Below are 26314 nucleotides of genomic sequence, written 5' to 3' on the forward strand. Positions count from 1 at the left end.
TTTTATCATTTCTTGTATATCTATTCTACATGCTAAAGAACAATTTCTGTGTAATTTAAAATATGTTTGACAACAAAAACTATTTGTTCTATAACTGTAAAAACAATATCAGTCAACATCCATACAAACTTGTTTTTCCTTTTCAAACAAATGCTAACTCAGTCACATCACTGTGCATCTGTCTTATATTTGAGGTGCATAGAGTAGTGCTGCTTTTGGTAAATAAGGCCAGAGAACATGATAAACTTTGTCCCAGCCTTACACATAGTTACACAAATGATACTCAGATGTTGCAGCAATGAGACAAGGACATTGCTTAATGTCCTGTGATGTTCTGCAGACTCTCTGTCACTTCCTCTCTCTCTCTCTCAGTATGTTTTCTGCTCTCTCCCCTCACACCGGTAAACCATTAACTCATAAGCCCAGGTCTTTTGTTCCAGCATTCACCCTCACTGTATTTAATCTTGAATCTTGATTGATTATAGGTTTCCATTTGTTCTATTTTTGTAATGATATGAATTGTCCGTTCTGACTGGTGCGTTACCTGCTCTGTTTCCATCGGCCTGCCATCATGTGTGTGAGCTGTAAGTTGGACTTGCTCTGATGAGCTGGTGAAGGCAGGAGCAGAGGAGGGGCGAGCAGCTGGGATGGGTGGGGGGAGTTTGGCTGCTAAGGGAGGTTTAGGGGGCAGGGGACCCATGATGCACTCAGGAAGGGAAGGCTTTGGGTAAAGAAGTTCTGGTAGGTTGGGGTCTTGAACTCTCAGAGGATGCCTGGACTCAGCTAAAAACAAAAGTTGAAAGTGAAATGATACAGAATCACTGAATGGATAAATCTTTAGCAGCCATTGTGCCTGCTAACGGACAGCAGTAAACCTGCTCACGATTTTTACCCTGACTCTCCAGCACAACAAAAAGTCTTCAAAAAGAATGAAACTGACTGAACTCTGACATTTGTACCTGATGAAGTGGACATTATTCTGGACTTGATGTCTTTGGGAGGTAGTTCAGGTTTGTTTAGGATAGCACCTTAGGGATAGAAAAAGAAGACAATGCAACATATGACAAGCTAATCTAAACATGACATTGAGAAACAATTCATTTAACCTAAATCTGTAGCTTCTAAGTTACTGTCATCCAGTGCTAACTCACAAGCACCATAAATAATGCTTATGTTGCTTATAAATAAAATCATTCTATTCACAGTCAGACAGCAATAAAAAAGGGTGGACAAATGAAAACAGTACATGAGGCCATTTCAATTTATCTGCTCACAGAAGCTGAAATGCTGAATTTGTCCAGTTTCATCCATGTTGAAAGTAGTGGGATACAACTACTTTCAACCTGAAACTTCCACAGTGTAAAGTTTCAGGTCGAAACTTTACACTGTGGAAATGAAACTAGGTGTACCGACACACAGTCACGGCTAAATCATGAAGCATAGAGGACCCTTAGGATAGAGCACAACTGGCTTAGATCAAAGCAGAGTAATGTGTTAGAATAGCCTAGTCAAAGTCAAATTCGACATTCAATTCTGAATCTGAGGGAAAATTACTGTTCATTGGCAATCTCCATCTAAAATGCCAAAACTATTTTGTTACGAGAGACCTGGATCGAAAAAGTGCCGGAGTCAGAGTATCCGATCCGGCCTAAATGTCCAACACTGGTAAGAAATGCAGCAAAAGAAGGGTAGCTCAACAAGTAATGACTCCGAAGGGCAGTTTAGTCTGGAGCTCATAGCCAAAGAGAAATCATCTAAATACTAATGCAAACATGCAAAAAGCAGACAGTACATTTTTGAAGTGGCATTTTTTCTTAAAATATAAATATGTAGAAAGAATTTTTTTTTTTTGTCTTCTGAGTCTGATTTTCCATCAGAAATGAAATCTGCCAGTTACGTTGTAAATTTACCTTCAGAGGTGGCTTTTCTCAGTTCCTCATCTTTGTTCTGTAACAGACACATTAAACAACATTATTTTAATACTAGGACTTCTCTACAGAACATTCTCATCAGACCTCTGCAATCTGTAAGCTACTAAATTAGGCAAAAGTCTGCTTCTCTCACTGTACAATTGCAGGAGCTGATGAAGGAGCCGTGCACAATTAGCTTAAAGAACTGAGCACTCTTTCAAGGTCATGTGAACCAGAAATTTTAATCAAGCAATCTGTGCGTATTCTTCAGGGGTCAAAAATAATCACAGGAACAGTGTAATGAGGGTTTCTTTACAACTTGTGGAACTGACAGCTCTTCTCAACATTTAAATGACAACTTTAGGCCAAATAATCACAAGCATCATGCAAATAAAGTTGTTATAGTCTTACATATAATTATGGAACCATGAAATCAGAAGAACCATTTAATTTAAGCTAAATTACATTTTGGGAAAACGTGCATAAAGGAAAAAAAACAGGCCAGAGGTTGTGTCCACACTAGGGGTGTGCCATATTGCCTTGTTTATGGCAATACTAGTGGCTTTTTTGACCCTGGTGAAAAAATTTATATTGCGATATCAAATGATGACGTCATTTAACTGAGCCTTACCTGTGCAATACCCAAGAGCCCAGACCCTCTGTACGAAGCAAACAGTGTATGACAAGGGGCTGGTTTTTACCAGGCTAGTCCTTCCCTTATTGTAAACATCAACGAACTTCAGTCCAGTTCAGACTGTGGACCAGATGACCATCTGACTAGCTTCCTCTTTGTTTTAATGGCGGTTGGAGGAATTACCAGAGCCTGGCACTAGGGTAGTCTGCTTCCCAGTCCAGCCTCAGTTAAAGGATGTCATCATTTGATATAGCAATATTAATTTTTTTCACCGGTATCAAAAAAATCTACTGGTATTACCGTAAACAAGATGATCTGGCACACCCCTAGTCCACACACACTGACACAAACTCCTACCCTGTCTCCCTGGCACATCTTGGTTTCAGCAGGTGGAGTTTTGGACACTCCCATTCTGTGCAGCATCACCTGAAGCCTCTGTTCAAAGCCAGTTGCGCCATCGGATGCATGTTTCTGAAAAGCAAAGAGCACAGGTGTGTGCACATGAATGTTGTTGCACAAAAGCATCGCATGCACCAAACTGGCAACACACGGAAGAGGTGCTTAAAAACTAGCAGTAATTCCATCTTTTTTTCCACATTTCTTATTTGCTGCAAATCATTGTGATCCCCTCTAATACTCCTCTTGTTTTTTCTTACCAGTGTTGTGCATCTGTTATAAATGTGAATCACCATGTTTGTTGCTCCAATAAATATTCATGGCATTGGTGACCTTAGTGTGTTGTCAGACTGACCTTATTGGGTGTATTATCCTTGTCGTCTGGCTCTATTCCTGTCAGCAGTATGAGACTCTGGCTCTTGTTTTCTCTCAGTCTTTTGGTCACCCTCAGCCTCCTCTCCACATATGATGGAGCTTCTGGCTCAGCTGGTGTTGTAATGAATGCAGGAGTGGTGCTGAGGTGTGGTGGTACAGGAACTGCTGCTTGCTCCGGTTCAGAAAGCACAGAGGTGGTGAGTTCAGGGCTTGTTGTGATGGTGGGGTAGGAAGGAGTCATCTCACTGGATTGGGTTGTGCTTAATGACTCAGCGGGGGTTACTGTTTCCCTCACAACGTCGGCAAGATAGCGGCCGGGGGCGGCAGTTCCTTCTGTAGTAGTGGCATCATTATAAATGTTAACATCCTCCTCTGACTGCTTCTTTCTTTCCTTCTCCCTCTCGTTGTCTCTTTCCCTGTCTCTGTCCCTGTCTTTGGCCTCCCGTAGGGGTCGAATGAGATCTGCAATGGAGGTCCTTTTGACCTTGACCCCTTCAGCTCCTTGTCCTCCGTCTCCACTGCCTGTCTTGGCAGCTCGCCCTGCTCGAGCCCTCTTGAAGGCGAAGAAATCACCAAACTTTTTCTTTATATTTTTTGTAGGAATTGTGGTGGTGGTGGAGCAAGTTGTGGATGGGAAGGTGGTAGATGAGGAAAGGGAGCGAACATCAATGGATGGAAGGGAAGTGTCAGTAGATGTGGCAGAGGGAGAGGTGGTGAGAGTGGTGGTAGATGGAGTGATGTCAGATGGAGAGGAAAAAGGGGTGGAGCTTGGCGCTGTGGGAAGGATTTGGGCAGGGTTTGACTCCTCCCATCGGCCTTTTCTGCAGTGGGGAGACAGCAGAAAGAGCAACAGAAGAAAGGAGACACTCAGTACTACAACTACTGGTTCAAGAACCAAGTAACATGCGCTACTCCGGTTCACAAAACTAACACTCATGCAAATGGCCGACAAAGCAAAATCAACTCTCAGAGATCAGGATGTTTGGTCCCAGAAGAATCAAGACTTGTAGTGTGTCACGTCTAGACGCCACACAGCAAATTGGCCATTTGGACCAATTAATTATTGATGTTGGTGTCACATGTAAGGACTTTAAATTTACCTGCTTTCTTGAATAGAACTAACTGTGCATGTCTACAGCATGTACACATTCATGGAAGGAACCTATATGCGGTAGGTTCCATGGTATAATCACGAGTAAGAACATTCTGACGAGGTGTCATTCAAAAATGTACTGTGAAATTGGTTGGTAAACACTAATTGATGACTGGGCTGTCGGAAATGAAACAAACGCAGCCTTTTTCCGGTCATTGAACACACCATATATAAGCTCCACCACATCAAGCAGAAAACGCTCTTTGGTGTGGAGGCTGTTGCTGATGGATGAAGATTCAGTTTAGCTGTTTTCAGCATCATGGAGGTATTTAAAGATGATGTCAAAGCAAACACCTGTCTTGTTAAGACATGTCTGCCATTCATTTAAGCTGCGAGGGAGTGAGAGAGAGCAAGACTTACAGTTTTTAACAGGAGGGCTGATTGGAACACAGTAAAACTGTTTTTGAAAATCAGTGCATTTCTATGTTTGTTATTAATGGTTCTCTCATTGAAAGAATTTGTCAATATCATATCTATCTCCAATGTCCAATTTTTCAAAACTTGTTATATTTTTCTAGGCTTTTAATTCATGTATTCATGCTGTCAGCACTGCCATGTTATATTTCACCGTGAAATCATGACACTACATTTAGTAGCTTTAAAAATTTAGAATCCTTTAACACAGGGACAGTCACATCACAAACATCAAATGTGATCAACGACTGAAATCAATGACAAAATCCTCTGAGAGGAGATTAGAGGGTAGTGACCAGGGGTTAGGGTCAGGGGATGACAATGGCGGACATTCAGATCAACAGAAGGGGAGATAATCAACAAGCAGCCACCTGTCACCTTAAACATCCTCCCTGGTCATGACAGTAATATCCACATTCAGAAACCCTGAATATCTCACTGAAGAACTCACTTAGCCATTTTGGAATGAACGTCACTAACAGTTGGAGCATCAACTAGAAATGATCAATTAATTGATTGCTTTCCACTTAAAAACTACAGATCGGTCCGATATATGTTATACTAAGTAATGAGTATAATTCCTTTATATCTGCCTTCAAAGTCATATAGATATGCATTGAATTTAGGGTGTTTGCAACAACTTTTGACCCATATTGAACTAAAGAACAATTTAATTCAATTTGTTCTTAGAAAACAAATTGAACTAATTTGTTTCATAAAACCTCAAAAACCTATAAGTTTTGAGGTTTTATCAATAAACAGATTCAAGTGAATAGTATTTACAGTATTGAGTTGTTTTCTCTGACTTGCAGGTTAAAAACTTCTGAAGTAAATCTTAGCTGATGGTGACCCATTCTTGACTAACTGGTGCTTAGATTTGATCTCAGTTTCTGGAATTATGTTTCCCCATCTTCTTTTTGAGAAACCAACTGAAGGTTCTCATAGATCATTCGTCTGATCTTTTTACTACTTTGCCATTAGTTTTGGCTTGCAACAAACTGTCTAGTCATGTACAGATAATTTAAAAAAAATGTTTCTGGATTGAAATTAGAGATTTTGGTCTCACTCTTTATCTAGGGCAGAGGAAGCCAACTACCTGGATGAAAAGCAATCCCCCACATTGGTTGTATTCACCATTGCTGGGACCAATAGTAACCAAATTTTCTTCTCCAGGAAAAAAAAATATTCCTCACATTCTTAACAACCACAGAATATTCAATTAGAGAAAGTAAGTTTGCACCAGCCTTCTGCTGTCCATCTTTCCTGCAGTGTTTCAGTCTGGCCTCAGTGTTTTTCTTGTAGAGAAGTACAGTTTTTGTTGTCTTTCTTGCCCTTTGTCAAAAGTCTTGGCCAGTGCAGAAGCACTTACACTCTCCAACTACCCGTACCAAACAACCTTTGCCCCAACCTTGAACCCATGTTTAAAGTCCTCAATAGGAGACAGTTCTGGTGCAAGTTCATTTGAGTCTGGGCAAAAGTTTGTCCAAAGAGGCTAATAAACCTTTGAGAATGAAATGAAAATGCACCTTGTTTCTACATAGTGTTCTAGAATGAAACAAAAATGGTAAGTAAAGCCACAAAGTTATCAAAACACAATATTTATGTCACAGCAAAAACTCTGCAATAAACTGTACTCCTGAAATAAAGCGCACCTCTTTTGTGTTTAACACAGATTTTCAGAGTTGGGAAAGTACCTGAACATAGAGAAGCATTTCTTGTACGCATTATTGTTGTGTCCAACAAATATAAATATGTCATTGTGCTTTCTTATACAATGTTAATAACAGAATTCTACAGAGTTGCTCTTAAAATGCAATCATTCAAACACATAAAGTCTGATATTGTAAATAAAAGCAATTGAGTTTTAAACACAAGAGGCTTATTAGTTCTAAAATGCATCTAAATGATTAAACTGAAAACAATTCATAGTATGTTCATGTGCTAAAAAGCTGAGCAAGCAGTTAGTAATAGGAAAAGATTGGAGAGTCAACATTTCTCCCACTTCACCAACATTTTCTGTTTAGAGCTTTATCACTGTTTCTCAACTCAGTCACCCACCATGATTGATAGTCTCAAAGTAACAAGATGTGGAAAAATACATGTCAAAAATAGGAAACACCCATTAAATGTTCAGGTCTTTAAAATATAAAAATTATATATCAATGTCTATTCTTTTATTTATCTCTGAAGAAGAAAGTGATTCATTACAGGTACACATTAAAATAAATATTGTATTACTCACTAAAAAAGATTACTACAAAAATGTGTCTCTAAACTGAGAAGTTAGGACACCCTGCACTCTAAATAGCTCATCTTTCCCCTTTTTGCTTAGAATAAGCATCTACCAGTCTCTCATACACTTAGTACATAATTACTGCGCAAGTTGTAGTTTTGACCATATCATAATTTTTTTGGCATATTTTCCAACTCCAAGGTGTATACAGTAAACTCGAATGCTTACTGGATATGAACATACTGGGTTTTCCTCTCGTTATGTTACTTGTTTTAGAATTTAACATTTCTTTTGTAAAACACTGTTACTTAAACTGATATAGTAATATTGTGTGTTTTCTACTGTTGTATAATAACTCACAATGCATAGTCAGGAATGATTTTCTTGGTGAAGAACTCTTCTACTCCCTCATCCACTCTGCCTATTGCCTCATTATCTTCCTTCTTTTCCTCGGACACTGGTTCCTGTGAAAAAAAAAAAAATCAAATAAACAGGGATAAAAATCTGAGTCGTCAGTATTGAAGTACCATTCTGAGGATTAAAGCATTTAGTTCCAGTCACACTGTTTGATGTGATTGCCATTATATATTTTGTGGTAATAAACCGTCTGTTTGCATTTCTGATTGTTTACATCTCAATATGTCATTGGTACACTTAGTCACACTTATTGCTAAACGTGCCTGTAGTGTTTGAATGCAACACCAACAGAGAAATACATTCTTACTGCTTTATATTTCTGTCAGGACTTAGCCTGATCAGTGAACACAACATTGTTGTTTTTTTTAACTTGAACACAATTAATTTGCTTTTCATGCATTCCCAACTTTGTAGGGCAGTATAATGCAGCAACGATTTCTGGAGCAATTTATTTGAAATATGCCATTTCTCACTTACTAGGCAGTAGCCAAGAGTAACACCTGTGCTGTAACTGTGGGTGTTGTAGAGCTCTGTGACGTCCCCAGCACAGGCCACTGAAAACACTCAAGTAAAATAAGAGACTAAAATATATACTAGTGTCTGACTGATCAAAAATGATAATATATGTCATGTTTTCAGGTTCACAAAGATATTATTCTAAAATTTAGGGGTATTTACATTTTTTTATTGTCTAATGAGATTACTTTGCTTCTGTTTTGTTTCATGCCTCCTGTCTGACAGCCACCTGTCTCTCTGTGCCTCATGCCAACATGCTTTTTGGTCCCACCACTGCAGCTCTGCATTTCATTGCCTCTCGCACATATAATCGGATGAATAAATTTGATAACCTTTGAGATATCCATATAAAAATGTAAGAATATTAATTACCTATATTAGCAACTCTGACAAATGCAAGTGATGACTGAGCTTCTCACCCTATCTCTAAGGGAGATCCCAGACACCCTACATTGAAAACTCATTTTGATAGCTTGTATCCATGACCTCGTTCTTTTGGTCATGAGCCAAAGCTCATGACCATAGATGAGGGTGGGAACGTAGATCTACCAGTAAATCAAGAGCTCTGCTCTTTGATTCAGTTCTCTCCTTTAAATGACAGACTGATACAGTGCCCAGTTCACTGCAGATGCTGTGTGAATTCGCCTGTCATTCTCCTGCTCCATTTTCCCTCATTCCTGAACAAGATCTTGAGATACTGAAACTCCTCCTCTTTGGGCAGGACATCCTCCCTGACCTGGAGAAGGCACTCTACCCTTTTCCGGCTCAAGACCATAGCCTCAAATTTGTAGGCACTAAACCTCATTGCGGCAACTGCACACTCAACTACAAACCGCTCTAGTGAGAGTTGTGGATCACGACCTAATGAAGCTAGTAGGACCTCATTGTCAGCAAAAAGCAGAGATGCAATCCTAAGGCCACCAAAACCAATCCCCTCAACTCCATGGCTGCGCCTAGAAATTCTATCCATAAAAATAATGAACAGAATTGGTCACTAAGGGCACCCCATACCTATACCAAGGAGCTCTCTAACCACCTCAATGACCTCATCACCAGAGATAGGAGAACTCAATCCAGAGTCCCCAGGCTCTGCTTCCTCAATGGAAGGCATGTAAGTGGGATTGAGGAGGTCTTGGAAGTACTCTGCCCTCTTTACGTCCCAAGTAAAGATCAGCAGCACACCATCCTCACTATAAACAGTGTTGGTGATCTGCTACTTCCCCCTCTTGAGAGGCTGGATGGACCAGAGTTGCCCTAAGCCGTGCAGATGCCTTTCTCCATGACCTCTCTGAACTCCTCCCATGCGTGAGTTTTTACCTCAGCAATCACCCGAATCACATGCTTTTTGGACTGCCAGTACCCATCAGCTGCTTCCCACTCCTGCTTGGTGCCTCTCACCAGGTGCAACTCCAGAGTGAAAGAATGTCTAACCCCTCTCAAGAAGACTGGTTCCAGAATTAGAGTCATGCATTGAAGTGAGACCGACTATTTCTAGCTTGTACCTCTCAACCTCACACACCAACTCAGGATCTTTCCTCACCAGAGAGGTGACATTCCACGCCACAAGAGCCAGAGCTTCTGTAACAAAGGATCGGATTGCCAAGGTTCCTGCCCTCGACTACAACCCATCCCACACTACACTCAACCTCTTTGACCCCTACCATAGGTGGTGGTCATTGCATCTGATCTGATTCCAATAGTAAACTCATCCCTCTCAGCAGGTGTTTTTCCCCCAGGCTTTAAAAACAGCAGTTGTCAAACCATTGATAAAAAAGAATAATCTGGATAAATCACTACTGCAGAACTACAGGCCGATCTCCAACCTCCAATTCATCAGAAAAATTACTGAAAAAGCTGTTCAACAGATAAATAGTTTCTTAATAATCGACAACCGCTTTGACATCTTCCAATCAGGTTTCTGTGATTACTACAGTACTGAGACTGCCCTCAAAGAGCTCAATGACATTCACATAAATACAGACCGTGGAAGCACCACAGTGTTGGTTCTGTTGGACCTCAGTGTAGCTTTCGACATTGTTGACTATAACATTATCAAAGCAACTGTAGCGCTGGGTCGGACTTTCTGGTCCGGTACTCAAGAAAAGGATTTCAGTAGGTAATTTTTCATTGATGCAGAGAGAAGTCAAATTTGGAGTAGCCCAAGGTTCAGTGGTAGGATACCTCCTATTTAATATCAACATGCTCCGGCTAGCTCAGGCTACAACAAGTAATACAATTAACTTACATAACTTTGATACACAGCTCTACATTACAATGTCATCAGGACAGGAGATCCATCCAGGCATTGAACAAATACTTAAGAACAAATCAGTGCTTGTATGTGCGCTAACTTTTTCCAGCTGAACAGAAACAAAACTGAAGTTATCTTTGGACCGAAAGAAAGAATTATCTATAATCAGCATGCAGCTTGTGTTATTACAGCTACAAAATGGCAATCAGACCTGAAATCTGAGTGTAGCAATGGACTCTTACCTGAACCTTCAGAGACACATAAAGACAATTAGAAAGTCTGCCTTTGATCATATGAAAAATATTTCTAGGTTTAAAGGAGTAATGTTCCAGCATGATCTATTCTAGAGAAACGTATCTTTTGTCACATTGATAACAGTGTCTTCACAGGTCTTCCTAAAAAGCCAATCTGACAGCTGCAGCTGATCCAGTTCTGAAGTCCTTCTACTGGCCATGTGTAGGTCAGAAAATAAACTTTAAAAAAGCTTTGTTAGTTTATAAATCACTAAAAACACCAGCGCATTACATTAGCATTGTTGTTTCTAAATGAATATGAACTTATTTTCTTTGTATTATTTGAAGTCTGAAAGCACTGCATTTTTTTATTTTTATTTTGACCATTTTTCATTTTCTGTAAATAAATACCAAACTTTTGCTTGGAATTTCATAGACATGTTGTCAGTAGTTCATAGGATAAATTACCTATAAAAAGTGAAATCAGAGAAACCAATAATTTTAAGTGGTCTCTGAATTTTTCCAGAGCTGTATATGGGTGTACAGACATGGCTTGTTGGGCAGTGCAGACACACAAGACTTCCAGTAATATGAAAACATGAATAATTGAAATAAAAAATGCTTTTTCAGGAGAGAAATTGAGCAAGAGTGGTTGAACCTCCAGCTTTGAGAACAGTTGGAACGTATGAGAGTCTTAGTACAGGCAAACACCTACACACACGATTATACAGTAGATAGATAGATAGATAGATAGATAGATAGATAGATAGATAGATAGATAGATAGATAGATAGATAGATAGATAGATAGATAGATAGATAGATAGATAGATAGGTAGGTAGATAGGTAGATAGGTAGATAGGTAGATAGATAGATAGATAGATAGATAGATAGATAGATAGATAGATAGATAGATAGATAGATAGATAGATAGATAGATAGATAGATAGATAGATAGATAGATAGATAGATAGATAGATAGATAGATAAATTCTGCTGTATGTGATAATTTATGTGTTGTTGATGTGTGGATGCCTGTGATCTCACCTGAGGCCTGGAGGTGGGGGGTTGCGTGTGTGTGCGCCGTGGCCGTGGTCGGGAGGCAGTGTAGTGCCTTAGAGTCTGTCCCTGACTTGGTAGAGGCTCCATGGGAGAAACAGAGAATCCAGAGCCAGGGTGGGGGCCTGTGCTGGGGCTGCAGCCAGGGAAGCGAGCCTGTCGTCCGTTTAGGCCTCCACCACCAGCTGCCTCCTGTTTTGGAGCTTTATGAGGGATGGAGTAGATAGGGGGGCGGCTGGGAGGAGGGCTGAGCGATGCTCCACTATCTCCTGATACTGCTTCTGCAGCATCCACTGATGACACCTCCCCCTCCATCAGCCTCCTCCTTCTCTGTAGTTGGGGGGAGGGGGACAAGGAAGTAGAAGGGGAAAGGGAGGGACTTGAGGTTGAGAGTGGCAACTGTGGGAGCGCACACCTTCCTCCTTCATCATCCTCTCTGGCAGCTCCTCCCCTCTCTCTCTCCGTTCTTCTCTCCCTGGTGTGTTGCTCACAATCTGCATCTAAGAGACCTGAAAATAAAGCAACATCACTGAGGAGAGACACACAGAGGTGTGGATGTAGGAAGAAAGGAAAGAAGGAAAGACTAGCACCTTAGCATTAGCCTAAGCCTAAGCATTTGATATCCTACATATATATTTCAACCTGAAAAAGCCGCATACAGAGGGAATGTGGAGAACAGTGCAGCAAGAAAAACAGAAAAAGGAGGAGGAGGGGTTAGCGCGGAGATAAAGGGGGTGGGAGGATGAGTGTGGGGAGCTGAGAACAGAAAGGGAGTAAACAGAGCAGCAGATGGATGTTGTGGTAATACTGTACTAAAGAGAACAACACAGTTTTAGCATGGAGCCAAGAGATAACATAGCAGGTTCCAAGACTATCAATCCTTTACTTTCACTGTGTCAAAAACAAAATGTCTAAATTGAATAATACATAATTAAATATCTAAATCAGTCAAACCAGGAATATTATTAATAAAATCCATATAAAAATAAGTATTACTTTAACTTTTACAGTAATGAGGCTTTCACAAAACAGAAGTGGGAACTGAGAGCTGTGTCCAAAATCTGCCTGTGTTTCCTTCACTTCCCTTCAACACTCCCTCCTCCATTTTCTGGTCTCTCTTTTCTCTTCACAGCTGAAAGTCAGTGGTGTGAAAGTAAGTAAGCAAGCCATGCTCCAATTAGTCAGACAGAGCTGAGGGTAAGCCAGAGATTGGCTACACATGGCACAAGGTACATGAAGACAACAGCAGGGGACCACAAACTATCCACAGCAGGAATCGTGATGAATTTGGTAGGACAACAGTTTGAACTGGTTAGTCAACTTAAAATTTCATTAATGAATAAAACATCTCATCATATTACACTTGCATAGAGGATTTACCAAGGTACTCATGGGATTTACTCATACTAAGGCCTGCTGCTCATCCCACTGATGCATTTTCCTTGGAAATGGGGGGCATTGAAATTGTGGCCCATATAGGGTTGACACATGAAAACACTGATGTTGATGTTCTGAGCTAGAGTTCAGAACATCAACATTTTGTCATAGGTTTTGGAAGCTCTAGTGGAGTTTATTTAGCCGTTGTCAGACAGGAAAGTAGGTAATGAAAGAGGGGAAGACATGCGGCAAAAGTCATCAGGCCGCAAATATGGAACATTTCAAAGTGACCAATTATTATCTGGGAATGCAACAACTCTGCGTCTCAGTGAGCTGTTGGTTCTCACCCTTCCCATGTCAGATGTTGCTAATGGTTGCTTTGTCTTACTTTTGATTGAAGCAGCAGGCCTTAGGCTCTTAGAAAGCAAACTGCTTCTCCAGAATGCTGGACTGTACTGTAGATGTAGAGGGAAAATAACATGGAACAACGTTAAAACTTCACCTCATAAAGGCCTGGATATATGTGTTTATGTTTTCTAAACAGCACAGTAAATATGAGGAACAACTAGCGTGTGTCTCTTACATCATCTGTTGGAAAATCGCTGTCAGTCAGCCGAAGCTCTGGGATGTTGATTCTTTGAGCACCGCAAGGATTTTCATTTATTAGGGAGTCCTAAACATTAAGTAAGAGAAATGTCAATGTTTACAACAGAATATTTACACACAGCAGGAATTTTCAGTCCACATCAACACAAAGCTGAATATATAATTGTGTTCATCATCTAATGAACTGCTAGGAGGTAAAAAACTGCTAACGGTTTTGTGCCTCTGCATATTCTCAGTCACTCGAGTCATGTCTACTGCAACAGAGTTAAACGGAAAGCAAACAGACTTCTGCTCAGGTTTTCCAGATGATATTTTGATAGCTGTTACTTGCTACGGCTTTAGAAATGTAGAATACAGAGTAATGCTCACGTTTTCCTGATTATTTGGGGATTTTTGTTGTACAGGATCTGAAAGTTTAAGAACTGCAACAATTTCAGTATTGTATGCAAAACAATTCTCATGTGTAACAAAATGAGAATGTTTAGTTGCTTGTTAAGGATGCTTTGTTTTGACCAGTAATAGCTTATCAGCTGAAAGATCCATATTTGCACATTTGTAGTTTTATTCTCAGAGGAGACTTAGTGGTTGTTTCCCAGGGGTTAGATTGTGTCCGCTGTACTAAATTAGACAAACTTAGTTTGAAACATAATGGTTAGTGAAAGAGTTACCATCTTGTCCTGTGCTTCAGTCAGATCTTGTAGAATCTGTTCTATCATGCTTTCCACCAGAGTCACAGCCAAGGTTTGCCTCAATTCACTGGAAAGATACAAAACAGAGAAATTGCAGTGTGATGTCATCCATGTTTTACAGCGCTCAGATAGGCATTTTTTACCAACACAGTTCAAAGTCCATTCTGGTTACTGTTCCAGTATCATGTGTTTCCCAAACTAAAAGGTTCCACAGCTCAAACAGTGAGCCAACTCAGGCACAGAGAATGCACACACAGCATTGTGTTGTGGGTGCTCTGGTCACCCAGGAAGTTACCAATACATGCCAATTAACTTAAATAAACAACAAACAAGCAAAACAGCAAAGAATATGCAGTGGGCTGTTGTGGAAACGCAGCATTTGATTTTTATTTTGTATCTTCTGCTGGACGGCAGATGACACACCATCTCCACTATCACCTGTCCAAACTGTCCAAAGGTAACAGCTTCTCTGTTGGTTTATGATAGCAGTCTTTCTGATACGTGCAGCAAGAATGAAAGCAATGTAAACAAATAAGTAATGTGCACAACTCAGCCAGTTCAGCCATCTTACTACTTTGTTTTCCTAATGCTCAGTGTAACAGACCCTGTTAACAGTGAATGCACGGCTCCCCAAAAAGGAGGCGATGGTTGTTGTTCAACAGGACAGTGAAGTTTGAAGGCCTGAACTGAATCAGTTTAAGAACTAGAGTTCTTTCGCTGGAAAAGTCCCAGTAGTGGCAGGATTAGAAACTGTAGCTGGTTAGGTTCACTGTGACTTCAACAATATAAAGTATGTACAAATGTTCACAAAGTATAGATAACTTACAATGAAATAACTGACTATTTGCTAGACAAGACAAGACCAGACAAGATAAAATAATCCTTTATTGGCCCCACAAGTGGGAAATTAAAGCTAGTGAACTATTATGAAAATGACAAAAAAAAAAAAAAAAGAAGAAAAATACACATTTAAGTAACTTGCACATGAGCTTAGTTCAAAAACAAAGTGCCCTTGTTTCATGAAATGGTTTCTACCTCAATCTGGTGCTGATGATTTGCCCTGTGGTTTCCACCAGGGTGCTTGTTAGGAATATTTCTGCCTGCTTGCTTCTTTTAGACATGCACTCTGATAGACTCTTGGAGACACTGGAGCGCTGCACCACCTTTGGACACACTGTTTGTGCATATCCTATCAGGTCTTGACCCAGCTCCTAAAGCAATCAAGACCACAAGTTTAGATCAAGAGTCCAGAGTATGACAGGAAACACAAAGACCTCTCTCACAATTAAACCTATAATTGTGAGAGACACAGTGACTTTGATGAGTCACTGTACTAAAATACATGTTCTAAGTCCAGCACTTTAATAAAACCAAATTGTACAAAACTAGTCAATACATATCAAATCTGTGACTATCAGATAATTTAATATATGTGTACCTGAAAGTCTTGTTTGATTTCCTGAGTTAGTACTGAGGCAGCATCAGACAAGATATCCATCACCCAGTCTCCATCAGATGAACACTTCCTGCTCTCATCACACAGAGAGGGAAGCAGCTGTATGGGAAAAACCCCGAAAGACAAGAAAGCAAAAGTGAGAATGACTAACTGACAGAAACGTAAAATTTGATTATTCTCCATACTCCATAATATTTTAAAACTGTTTGACCCGGCCAAATTTTTTATAGGTTACAATAAAATATCAGTTTATAATACACAGAGACTGTGTGACATTACTTAGGCTCACAGCGACATAATTTCTTATTTTTCAAAAAGAGAAACTGAAACGTTTACCTTCAGAGATTCTCTGGCGTTTTCTAGCACTTCATGTGCAGCCATGACATCGTTCTGGACCGCCTGTGTATTACAGTGGCTTACACTCTGCAGGGTGTCTTCCAGCTGTCGACACATACCTTGGATCATCTGAAATTAAGGACGAAAGGGAATAATGGAGAAAAACATACAGATGAAAACTGGGGAGTCTGGCCTGAGCTGAGCTGAACTGACAGAACTGCATCAAAATCAAACCATTTTAAAAGAATTATTCCAAATGTTTCTTGCTTTTACCTGACTGTTTCCAGTGAAGACTGACTTTAAGCTAAAGAAGCCTGATGAAAAAAAGAATCGCTCACACTGTCACGCCTTGCTTATATGGCATTTCTGCTGCTGGTTATAAAGCTCTAAATGGTCTTAGGTCAACTTGCTTTTCAAGTGAGAACCCATCAGATCTTCACAGATCTGTTTACTCAGTATAATCAGGTTTCATTTGTCCATTTAATCAGTCTGCTTAGTAACGTTCATGCTGTGCTAAAAATGAGAAGTAGAACATTCCTAATCTCTTTATTTTTGTCACGTCCTGAGAAAGAGAAGGTAATAAAGCATTTTTGATTAGAATCCAAGACGCCATGTGCACATCCATTTGTTGAGAAAAATGTTTTAGTTCTAAAAACAGTCAGTGTGTGTGGGTAGGACCTAATGCAGTGTTCCAGTTACATAGTAAATTCAGCTGTAAGTGCAGCCATGGTTATCCGTTTCATACCTTCTCAGACTGTTGACCCCTGAACACCTGCTGGAGTTCCACATTGCCAGGATGTCTCATGTTGTTTCTGGACAGACACAGCTGAATCTGGACACACAAAACAGATTAAAAATGAAAACCACAACTTTATCCTTCATTTCCAGAATAAATCCTGCAACAACGAAGAAGAGAGCCAGTTGATTTCTTATATTTTGTCCTCATTTAATTATATATTTTTATGCACATTCACATGCAAACACACATAAATGAATAAACAACCTTGTTCAGGGCTTCTTTTGTTTGCTCTGGGTTGCTGCGGTAACTCTGTGTGATATCAGCCAAGGGGGGAGACATCTTCTGTAGAGTAAGGTTCCTACAAAACACAGAAAACCTCCATCAACATGCATTTACAACTGAATACAAAAAGTTGTTTATTACACATGCCTGTACAGAAACCTAGTCTATTCAGAAATGTGAGGTAAAGGTTTACGAATACATTCCTAAAAAGTAAATTTTCTCACTTAGAGGTTACTGAAATTATTAGCCCTGTTAAGTCTTGATGCCAAACGTTTCCCTGTGGGTTATTTTTAGGTTTAATGAAGGTTTACCATGCAATTCAGCATCTAAAACAAGGGTGTCAAACTCATCTTCACTTCAGATCATTTTGAGGTCATGAAATGGGCTGAAGGGTAGAAGAACTGTGGCAGAATGTACAGATAAAACCTCCTATTAACAAACGTTTAGAATATGAATAAATAACATTCCATGAGGACTTCTTGGAACTGAATATAATTTTTTATTCACATTTATTAATTTTAACCATTAGAGATATAACTGGGTGTGTCAATAATGACTGTTCATTTACATTACTTTCAAAATAACCCCACCTGGCACTGACTGTTAGAAGGTCTGACAAGGAAGGCATGCCAACAGAAGTGAGTTTTTGTCTGGCTTTTCTAGTTATACTTCAAATACATATTTTAAAAAGTTTTCAGCTCTTGTTCCATTTTCCAATAAGCCAGTGAGCCTCTATCTTGTGGGCCCTTGTCATGGAGTCATTGGTGAAGACTGAACTTTAGGTAAATTAGGCTGACAAAATCAAAACAATACATTTTATGGACAAAATTAGAATCAATATTTTAGATTAGAAGCAGAGGAAGGATTTCCAATTTTAATCAAATTTGTCTTAAAATTTTTTTGTTATTGATAGTATATTGGGAAAACACTGTATATTTACTTAAATTTACACAGTAAAAATCTTATATTGAAATATGTAGTTCTGGCAGTTTGCCTTTTTAATCCTTTTTCTAAGTCATAATGCCTCTAAAATGATAGATGATATTTCTTTATTTTTATTTGATTACCTATTGATGATCAAATACAAAAATGTAAATTTTTTAAAGTTCCAAACTTAATGCATAATTGATCTCCTCTATCTTTTTCGTCTGATCCCATGATCCAAAAAAGCAAGTGACACTAATTAGATGTCAGCATTAATACACTAATCAGGTGCAAAATGTATTCTTTTTTCATGTCACATTTTATTTACTGCACAATCTGAATATGATCTGAGGCTGAGGGGCACAGAGGGGCTGATTAAAAATGTATGTTTTGTGTTTGTAGACCCAAAATAAAAATGACAAAAATGATCTCAGAGTTTGTGTTTTATGAATCTTCCACCTTCATACGTTATATTGCTAATGGCAAATATACCCCCTAATTGATGAGCTTGTATTTCTTGAAGTCTGTAAATGTGTGTTGTTTTGGGACGGACTGTAGAACCAACAGTGAACACTGAAAATGACTGAAATCCACTTTTGCTTTCGCCTGGTCCAGCTAGCTGTTAGCTGCAAAGGTTATCTCTGTTTCGTCTGTTTCAAAGTCTAAGATAGTTTAACTACTGTAGAAGAGAACATTTTATTCAGTTTAATAATATATAAGATACTGAACAATCATAACAACACACACTTCTAAATAATTCAGACAAAGTTAGTCATGAAACATCCCCTTCTCTTGTACTAATCAGGTCTCTTATTGTGTGTGTGTGTTTGCGTGGTCTTGTATTTCATACATTTTATTCTAACACATTTTACGTTGTGGGGCCCCTGCTCCTTGTGGGGACCAAAGCTGAAGTACTGTTTATGAGTTAGGTGTTAGGTTTAGGACTAAGGTGTGAATTGAGTTTAGGTTAGGTTTTGGGTTAGGCATGAACAGGTGATGGTTAAGCTTGGAGTATGGGTGAGGGTTAGGCTGCAGAAATGATTGAAAGATGAATGGAAGTTAATGCAAAGTCTTTGTGAAGGTAGAAAGACATAGTAAGTGTGTGTATAAGAGCAATACCTTTCCAAGGCATCTGCCACATCCTGGAAGCCCCTGGCTGTCACGTTGTTTCTGTCCCATGTTAGAGACCTACAAGGACAAAGACAGAGCTGCTGCAACCTTCTTAAGACCCCAGGAAGAAAAAGCAGTTGTCAATATGGCTCTTGTCACAATCCAGAAGAAGGACTCACACACTATTTTTTATTGTCTTTGTTTGTTGAATTATATAAATTTGAGTTTGTTTTTGTTGTCACTGTTAGGAGAACAATTGAAAAAACAGTTTGGCTCTTCTCAGTAACAACATGATGAATTAAAGATTCCAAGGAAGAACTGATCACTTTACAAACATGTAAGGTCATGTTTGCAGTTGAGAACTGGTTCTCCTGGTTAAATTGAAGGTTAAATAAATAAATGGTTTTTTTTTAACTTGTTGACGACATGTTATGGATTTTTTTTTTTTAGATTGGGTCATTTTCTGTTATAACAAAATAAAACTAAGGGTTACCTTATTTAAATACAATTTGACCACAATTCTTTCAGTTCCCCACTTCACTCCATAATATTACAAAATGAAACAAATTTGACGATTTACAAATTTCTTGCCTCCCAATATCTTGGCTAACAATTCCTCTCTCATGCTGTTGCATATCTTGGCTCTCATTGTCGTAGGAAGATATGTTGTCTTAGGTAATAATGCTCCAACACCTTTCAAACACCAGCCAGGTCAGGCTGCAACAAATCATGACTGAATGTATGAATAATTAATAATAATAATAACTTTGGACACCATAAAAACCCCATGTAGTTATACATGTATACTGTATGATGCTACTGATTTTATACTATATGATGCTATTGATTTGAACATGGTATAAATGTCATCCTAATATTGCAACAAATGGTACAACATGCAGGGTCTGAATGCTGAATGCTGAATGCATGGCATGACTCTACTCAGAGCAGTTCAACAGACTTTCTGATTAATTCAGCTAATAACTGTTTGACCAAGAGGACATTTAGAAAGCAATTAAGTTTTGTCTCCTGACTGTCAGTTGATCCTTAAAGACAGAAACAAATTAATGAAAGCTTTAACATCATGGTCACATTTCTCATGTTCGGACCCATCTCACATGCATCATCCGACACACTGATGTACTCAGCAAGACAGGAAACAGCACGACATCTGTGTTTCTGCTTCTTTCTGTACCTCAGTGTGGTGTTGGTCATCAGGGCTTTTGCCAGCATTTTGGCTCCAGTGTCTCCAATATTATTCCCACTGATGTCCAGCTCAGTTAGAGTAGCATGACCCCCCAGAGCGCTGAGCAGAATGTGCATCCCTGTTTTCAGCTTAGAGTCAGACACTGAGAGAGACTGCAGGGACTGCAGACATTCACACAGCATTGGTAAGAAGAAATAGTATATGTTAATTAACAATGTTAATAATTTACATTGAGTAAATGAGACGAAATTAACAATATTACTCACACACTCTTCATCCTGAATGAGCTGAGCTATACGATGAAGAAGGTCGGTGAGAGCTCTGCTCCAAATTAAGATGAAAGCATGCAAACACATAGCAACATATCAGTAACATTTGACAATAATTCACTAGTGTTTTTGTAAATTATAAGAAATCTATTCCCAGGGCCCAAATCTAATTGAGCTTCGATACTTGCTGCAGGTCTGATCATTCAAGCTGCACCCCCAGCAACCATCATTTAGCACTTCCAGTTTATCTCCATAAACTGGTAAACTGTAACCAGTGACCAGATCAGTGGATTCAACTATATATAAATTTGATTCTTGTGATGTAGGTGACGGAGCTGCTCAGGGTGCAGCTCAAATAGCAGTATTATGTTTTCTGTAATTTAAAACAAATCACATCTGTGAAGCAGGAGCAATAGTTTTGTTAGTTGGAGAACCACTAAAATTAGCTACAAACCGATTGTCAATAAGTCCTATTAAAACAGAGTGTAAACATAAATGTGTCTATGTGCTGAGTCTGATATACTGTCAGAAACATGTAGGAACACTATGAGTGTCTTAGTTAATATGTGTCCTGATATTACTGCTATTTTTCTTTTAGCCTTGTTAGCCAGTGTCAGAGCAGCATTTTAAAACTGAACTGCAAAATCTCAAGTAGAGACAAAGTATCTATTACTGCTGGCAGGAGGAGGAATAGGAGAGCATGCACCATCCAGAACATCATTGGCTTGTTGCGATCCACACCGCACTTAGTATGATTTGACTGCAAATCGAGATTTTCAATCATGTAATCAGGAATGATTTTGTTAACTTTAACAAAGTTTCTGGATGTCTGTGACCCAGATTTTATCTCCGCCTCCAACAAGTGCTGAGGGATGGGCCTGTGGTCCCCACAGTCACTACTGAAACCTACCATGGAGCAACCTTAGTAACACAAGCATACTTATGTGACGCTTTTCTCATAGACTTGGAAATTTACTCACCCTAACTATTAGCTGATTTCAAAAGTTCTTATTGCAAGTATAATAAACACGACTGAATTTATTCTGAAGTGTTGGTGGGGCCGAAAGTATGAGACGATGTGGGGAAATGTTGAGTGTTTTGCAAACTCATTAAAGATAAATCAGTTTTTAAAAATTATGTTTACATAAATATTTTTCTTCTTATTCTAGTAAGTGTGCAAAACTGAAAAAACGATTCCCAACATTGTCATAATGAGGTATTTGGGTGAAGAATTGAGGAAGAAATATTTATTTAGCACAGTACAATAAGGCTGTATCATAGCTACATTTGAAAAAAAGTGAAGTGTTGTGAATAATTTCCAGATGCACTGAATGCTTGACCTTCACTTATAGGTCATATTCTGACAAAAAGGGCCTGGACCTGACAGCAACCAGCAGGTCACACATATCTCGGTGTCAGATCCAACTAACCCCTTAATCAGTCAGAACTGTTTGGCAACATGGAGATGATGCACATATCATTGTGTAGATGATTTGTTTATCTCAGTTGCTCTCACTAAAGTTGCTTACAGCAGATCTAACAGCTACAGAGTAAAATAATCTGTGCGTCTTTGTCATCAGACCTGGACTTCATGGCAAAGTTCCTTCCAAGAGCAAGATGATGAAGAGACTGGCATCGACCAACAGACAGGACCAGAGTCACCATATCATTCTCAAAACCTGTAATTACACAGCAGTTGATGAAACACAGGAGACACAGTCCCAAAGCTGATAACTAATCAGATGGACCCTCCCCACTCCCCACCCCTTCTCCCCAAATGAGCTTCTAAATCATTTCAGATACTTTTACTGTCCCTTAAACTTGGTTTTTAGCTTGTAAAAACACACAGTTGTGAAGTTATTACTGGCAATAGTTTCCATACCTTTGATAGAAAGGTGTCATATCAGCATTAGCTTTCTTAATATTAATGAGTACAGCATCATTTAGTCAACCCTCTTTTCTTGACATGCTTCTGCTAAATGTTTCTTCCTGTTACAAGGAAGCTGTTCCTCCCCACTGTCACCCTGTGCTTTCAGATAATAGGGGATTGTAGTGAAGTGAACCTTAGTTGCAATCTGCTGGTTTCACATATGGAGAGCTTTGTACTAATTGGCAATTGATGATCAACTGAATCTCTCTGTGTTGTTCTGTAAGTGGCTGCAGTTGAACTGTCTGTAACTGACTGTGAACTTCAGCCTAAATATTCTAATTGAAATGTATTGGAATTATTTTTATTTAATTAGATATATTTGATTATAAATTGTATCAGTGTATAATGCAATATGCTAAAGTATTACTTTTTTTTGGTTTAATCAGATTATTTAAGTAAAGTGAAGTGCATTAAATTAAAAAAGAATAATAACTGTGGCTGATCACTAGAGTGCATTATTGCTATTTTTATCAGAAAGTATAAAGAAATTGTTACACTGCAAATTCAACAATTTCTTAGCCCCCTATAGCTCGCCCTAGGCTTCACTCCACTTTGCCCATACAGAGCCGTGTGTGGCGCACACAGTGTGGTTTTGCGTACTGTTGTCAGAAATATCCAAACTTCTGATCGCTGTAGCCTCAGAGATGTGCTCCTGTATCACCTGGGCCCCTGCTGAACACAGCTACACAAACACAGATACAAATATAAAAACTCCTTATGTTTATTACTGCTGCTTAAGATCATAACTTAAAATCCATGAAATTTACATGAGAGCATGTCAGTGTTAGTATGGTGTCTACCTCACAGCTGCTGAGATCTAACTCCAAACCAAAGAGATGAGTGTTGGTGGCAAGACCTTGCAGCAACAACCTGTTTGCAAAACAAGAAAATAATCCATTTGTTAGTTAATTGTGCAGAATGACTGCTTCAGACAAACCTCCAGTTACAAGTAAAAATGCCTCAATAACTGACTCACTATCATCAAAAGGAATTTCCAGATTTGGAAAATAACTTGATGTCATGCCATTTTATTACACACAACTTCAACTGTAATGATTTGTGTTCATTTCTTTACTGGGCTTTCTTCCTCCTGCCCAACATTAAAAACACCCCTGCCAGTATCATCCATCCGTCCATCCATCCATCCATCCATCCATCCATCCATCCATCCATCCATCCATCCATCCATCCATCCATCCATCCATCCATCCATCAGGTCTCCTCCCACTGCCTGGCCTGGAACACCTCACCAGGGAGGCGTCCATCCTGACCAGATGCTGAGCCTCCTCATCTGGCTCCTCCTCCCTACCAGAGGACGCAGCTTCTCACCCTACAGGGGTAAGGGAGAGCCTAGACATCCTTCAGAGGAAACTCATTTTGGCTGCTTGTCCCTAGAGCTTGTTAACATAGATCAACTACTGTACATAAGAATGAGAGAAGTTAGAAAAATAAAATAAAAACTAGACATCTGTCCCGGTCCTTAATGGCAGTCCTTACTGTCTGCTGTCTGGATGGTTCCTCTGCCCTTTAAAATTAAAATGGTTCCGATATAGAGTGTAGTGGTGTAATAAAGTGTAGGTTTAGCAGGTAGTAAACACACCTGAGAGCTTGTGGAGGTAGTTTGGTTGCAGACAGGCCAACGTATCTGAGCTCACAGCTCTGACTGAAGAACTCCTGGATACTCCTGGTCACCTCCCGCACTTTCCTACACACATGTAGAAAGTTGATCACCTCATAACACTTCTTCTGACAATGGACTGAGGCACTAAAAACACATGTTTAATGTCCACATATTATACTTCACTACATTTATTTTCGTCTAATGGTTATTTTGGTTATTTCATCATCAGTTCGGAAAAGCTGTACTGTTCATATTGATGTCATGGGTGAATAGGAAACATCATAAACATTTCATTACAGTAAAAAACACAATAATTTTTTTTGTCATCCATCCATTAGTCCCAGCTATGCATGCTGGGTTGTAGGAGATGGCAACAACACACCTGGTGCTGTTGTCCTCCCATTTAAAATAAATTTGACCCATCTGTATGCAAACGGAGACTGCCCTCTGTTGGATTTGTGAAGTATTGCATATTTACACACTTTGTGACATTTACAGGAAAGAAATATACCTTGATTAAACTCATAGATACGTACAATTAGGGAAAAACATACAAGCCTTTAAATAATTTATTTAATCTATCTAAAGCTCTTACCCATGGTCCTCAGGGCATCTGTGCTTACATTTTACATTAAACCATTCAAAATGACATGGCATTTTGAATGGCTGCTTTCAAATAAAATAAAAATTGTACTTGGGTAGCATCATGATTTAATTGTCTATAGTAAAATGATCAAAATGTCTCTTTATAAGCCTACAATATTTATTAGTGGATCAGTCAGCATCCGGTCTCAGATGTGTTGGAAAGTGTCTGAAACGGACCGGGTACCTAACTGCAGATTATTACTGCTATCTGTATTCCTGCACTGTTGGTGCATTTAGGTGTATTTTTTGGATTTCTGTGGACATCATTCATGTGGTATTACAATTATGTGTTTCAGTAATGTTCAGAGGAGCTCATATGCAGAGTTCTTTCAACTGAGAAAAGCCAAACACTGAAGGATCCCTGCAGTTCCTAGAGAGTGGAACTGACCTGTGGCTGAAGGGGTTTCTGGCCAGGTTCAGGTGAGTCAGCTTGTAACAACATCCAGCAGACAGTGAAACAAATAGCTGCACGACACATTAGAACAAACAGCTGTTACTGAAAGAAGAGGATTTACTTCAGGACAAAATATAAAAATGTCAGAATATGAGCAACGTTTGATCAAGTGCTGGATGTCAATTTACTTTTACATCTTAACATGGTTTTGTAGTGACCTGTAACACCAATATATTATAAGAGAAAACATTGTCTGATTATTGGAATATTGTTTACTGACGTCCATGAGCACAGGAGGATAAAACAGGATTGCAGCATTTGTCTAAAAAAACCAAAGATTTTGGGATTTTCTGTTCAGGACATTCAAGCTGATAGCACAAAACATCTGACTGTCTGACTGTCTTCTAAAGCAAGGAAAAGATTTCCCCTCACTGTGTCCAGAGGGCAGTTGGTGTCACTGAGGTCCAAATGTGACAGGGAGTTTGTACCAGACAAGAACTTGAAGAGAAACTGCAAAAACACAAACAAACTATTAAGTATGTATTTACTTATCTGCAGTTGCAAAAATATTTACAGACATTGTGAGAAAGAGCCATAAAAGTTTTCACTCAAAAAACAATTTCTTTTCTCTTGGGCTACATGCCCAAAAAAAGGGAAAGAACACTTTTTAGCGCTATTGTAAAAAACATTCTGTATGATCAAAACAAACACAAAAAAGTCCTGTAAAAGGACAAAAAAAAAAATAAATTAAAGCATATTCAAGCATATTGTTTTGTAATGAAACGGTCAACACTCAGGTAAGATTGTTTAGCAAGGCAGGCAGATAAAGAGCAGAGGTTACCATGGCGTCCTCAGTCGCCAGACTTCCTGGGTTGCAAGACAGATTAAGATGAGTCAGAGAGGTAGAAAACTGCTGACAGGAGGACAGCACCTGACCCAGACAGCCAAGACCTAGAAACACAGGAAATACAAAATAAAGACTGCAGTGTCAGCAAGCTCATTATTTAAAAGTATCACAAGTTCAGCAGTATTAATCATTTCAGGTCATGGATCCCTCAAACAGCTCTAGGAATGTTGATCAGTTTAAACAGTGTTCTTCAAAGACATCAAGAAGCAGTGTTTTCCGTCTTCTAGGTGT

General features: G+C 39.1%; 1 protein-coding gene across 1 annotated transcript in view; it reads right to left on the reverse strand.

Annotated features, from left to right (window-relative positions):
* Nucleotides 1-26314, reverse strand: part of carmil2 (capping protein regulator and myosin 1 linker 2) — a 42087-nt gene that overhangs the window by 5963 nt on the left and 9810 nt on the right. Inside the window, exons 13-37 of the mRNA XM_044125028.1 lie at nt 26018-26127; nt 25609-25686; nt 25171-25247; nt 24117-24221; nt 23317-23386; nt 23117-23198; nt 22169-22265; nt 20584-20638; nt 20306-20478; nt 19120-19188; nt 17059-17152; nt 16801-16887; nt 16056-16184; nt 15702-15818; nt 15299-15474; nt 14243-14330; nt 13552-13641; nt 13357-13423; nt 11580-12100; nt 7476-7579; nt 3296-4136; nt 2902-3015; nt 1911-1947; nt 960-1028; nt 545-783 (exon numbers count right to left, since the gene is read on the reverse strand). Coding sequence (XP_043980963.1) covers nt 545-783; nt 960-1028; nt 1911-1947; nt 2902-3015; nt 3296-4136; nt 7476-7579; nt 11580-12100; nt 13357-13423; nt 13552-13641; nt 14243-14330; nt 15299-15474; nt 15702-15818; nt 16056-16184; nt 16801-16887; nt 17059-17152; nt 19120-19188; nt 20306-20478; nt 20584-20638; nt 22169-22265; nt 23117-23198; nt 23317-23386; nt 24117-24221; nt 25171-25247; nt 25609-25686; nt 26018-26127 — 3689 coding nt within the window. The remainder of the gene's footprint in view (nt 1-544; nt 784-959; nt 1029-1910; nt 1948-2901; nt 3016-3295; nt 4137-7475; nt 7580-11579; nt 12101-13356; nt 13424-13551; nt 13642-14242; nt 14331-15298; nt 15475-15701; nt 15819-16055; nt 16185-16800; nt 16888-17058; nt 17153-19119; nt 19189-20305; nt 20479-20583; nt 20639-22168; nt 22266-23116; nt 23199-23316; nt 23387-24116; nt 24222-25170; nt 25248-25608; nt 25687-26017; nt 26128-26314) is intronic.

The sequence above is a fragment of the Gambusia affinis genome, linkage group LG08 (assembly GCF_019740435.1).
Source record: "Gambusia affinis linkage group LG08, SWU_Gaff_1.0, whole genome shotgun sequence".
Taxonomy (NCBI): Eukaryota; Metazoa; Chordata; class Actinopteri; order Cyprinodontiformes; family Poeciliidae; genus Gambusia; species Gambusia affinis.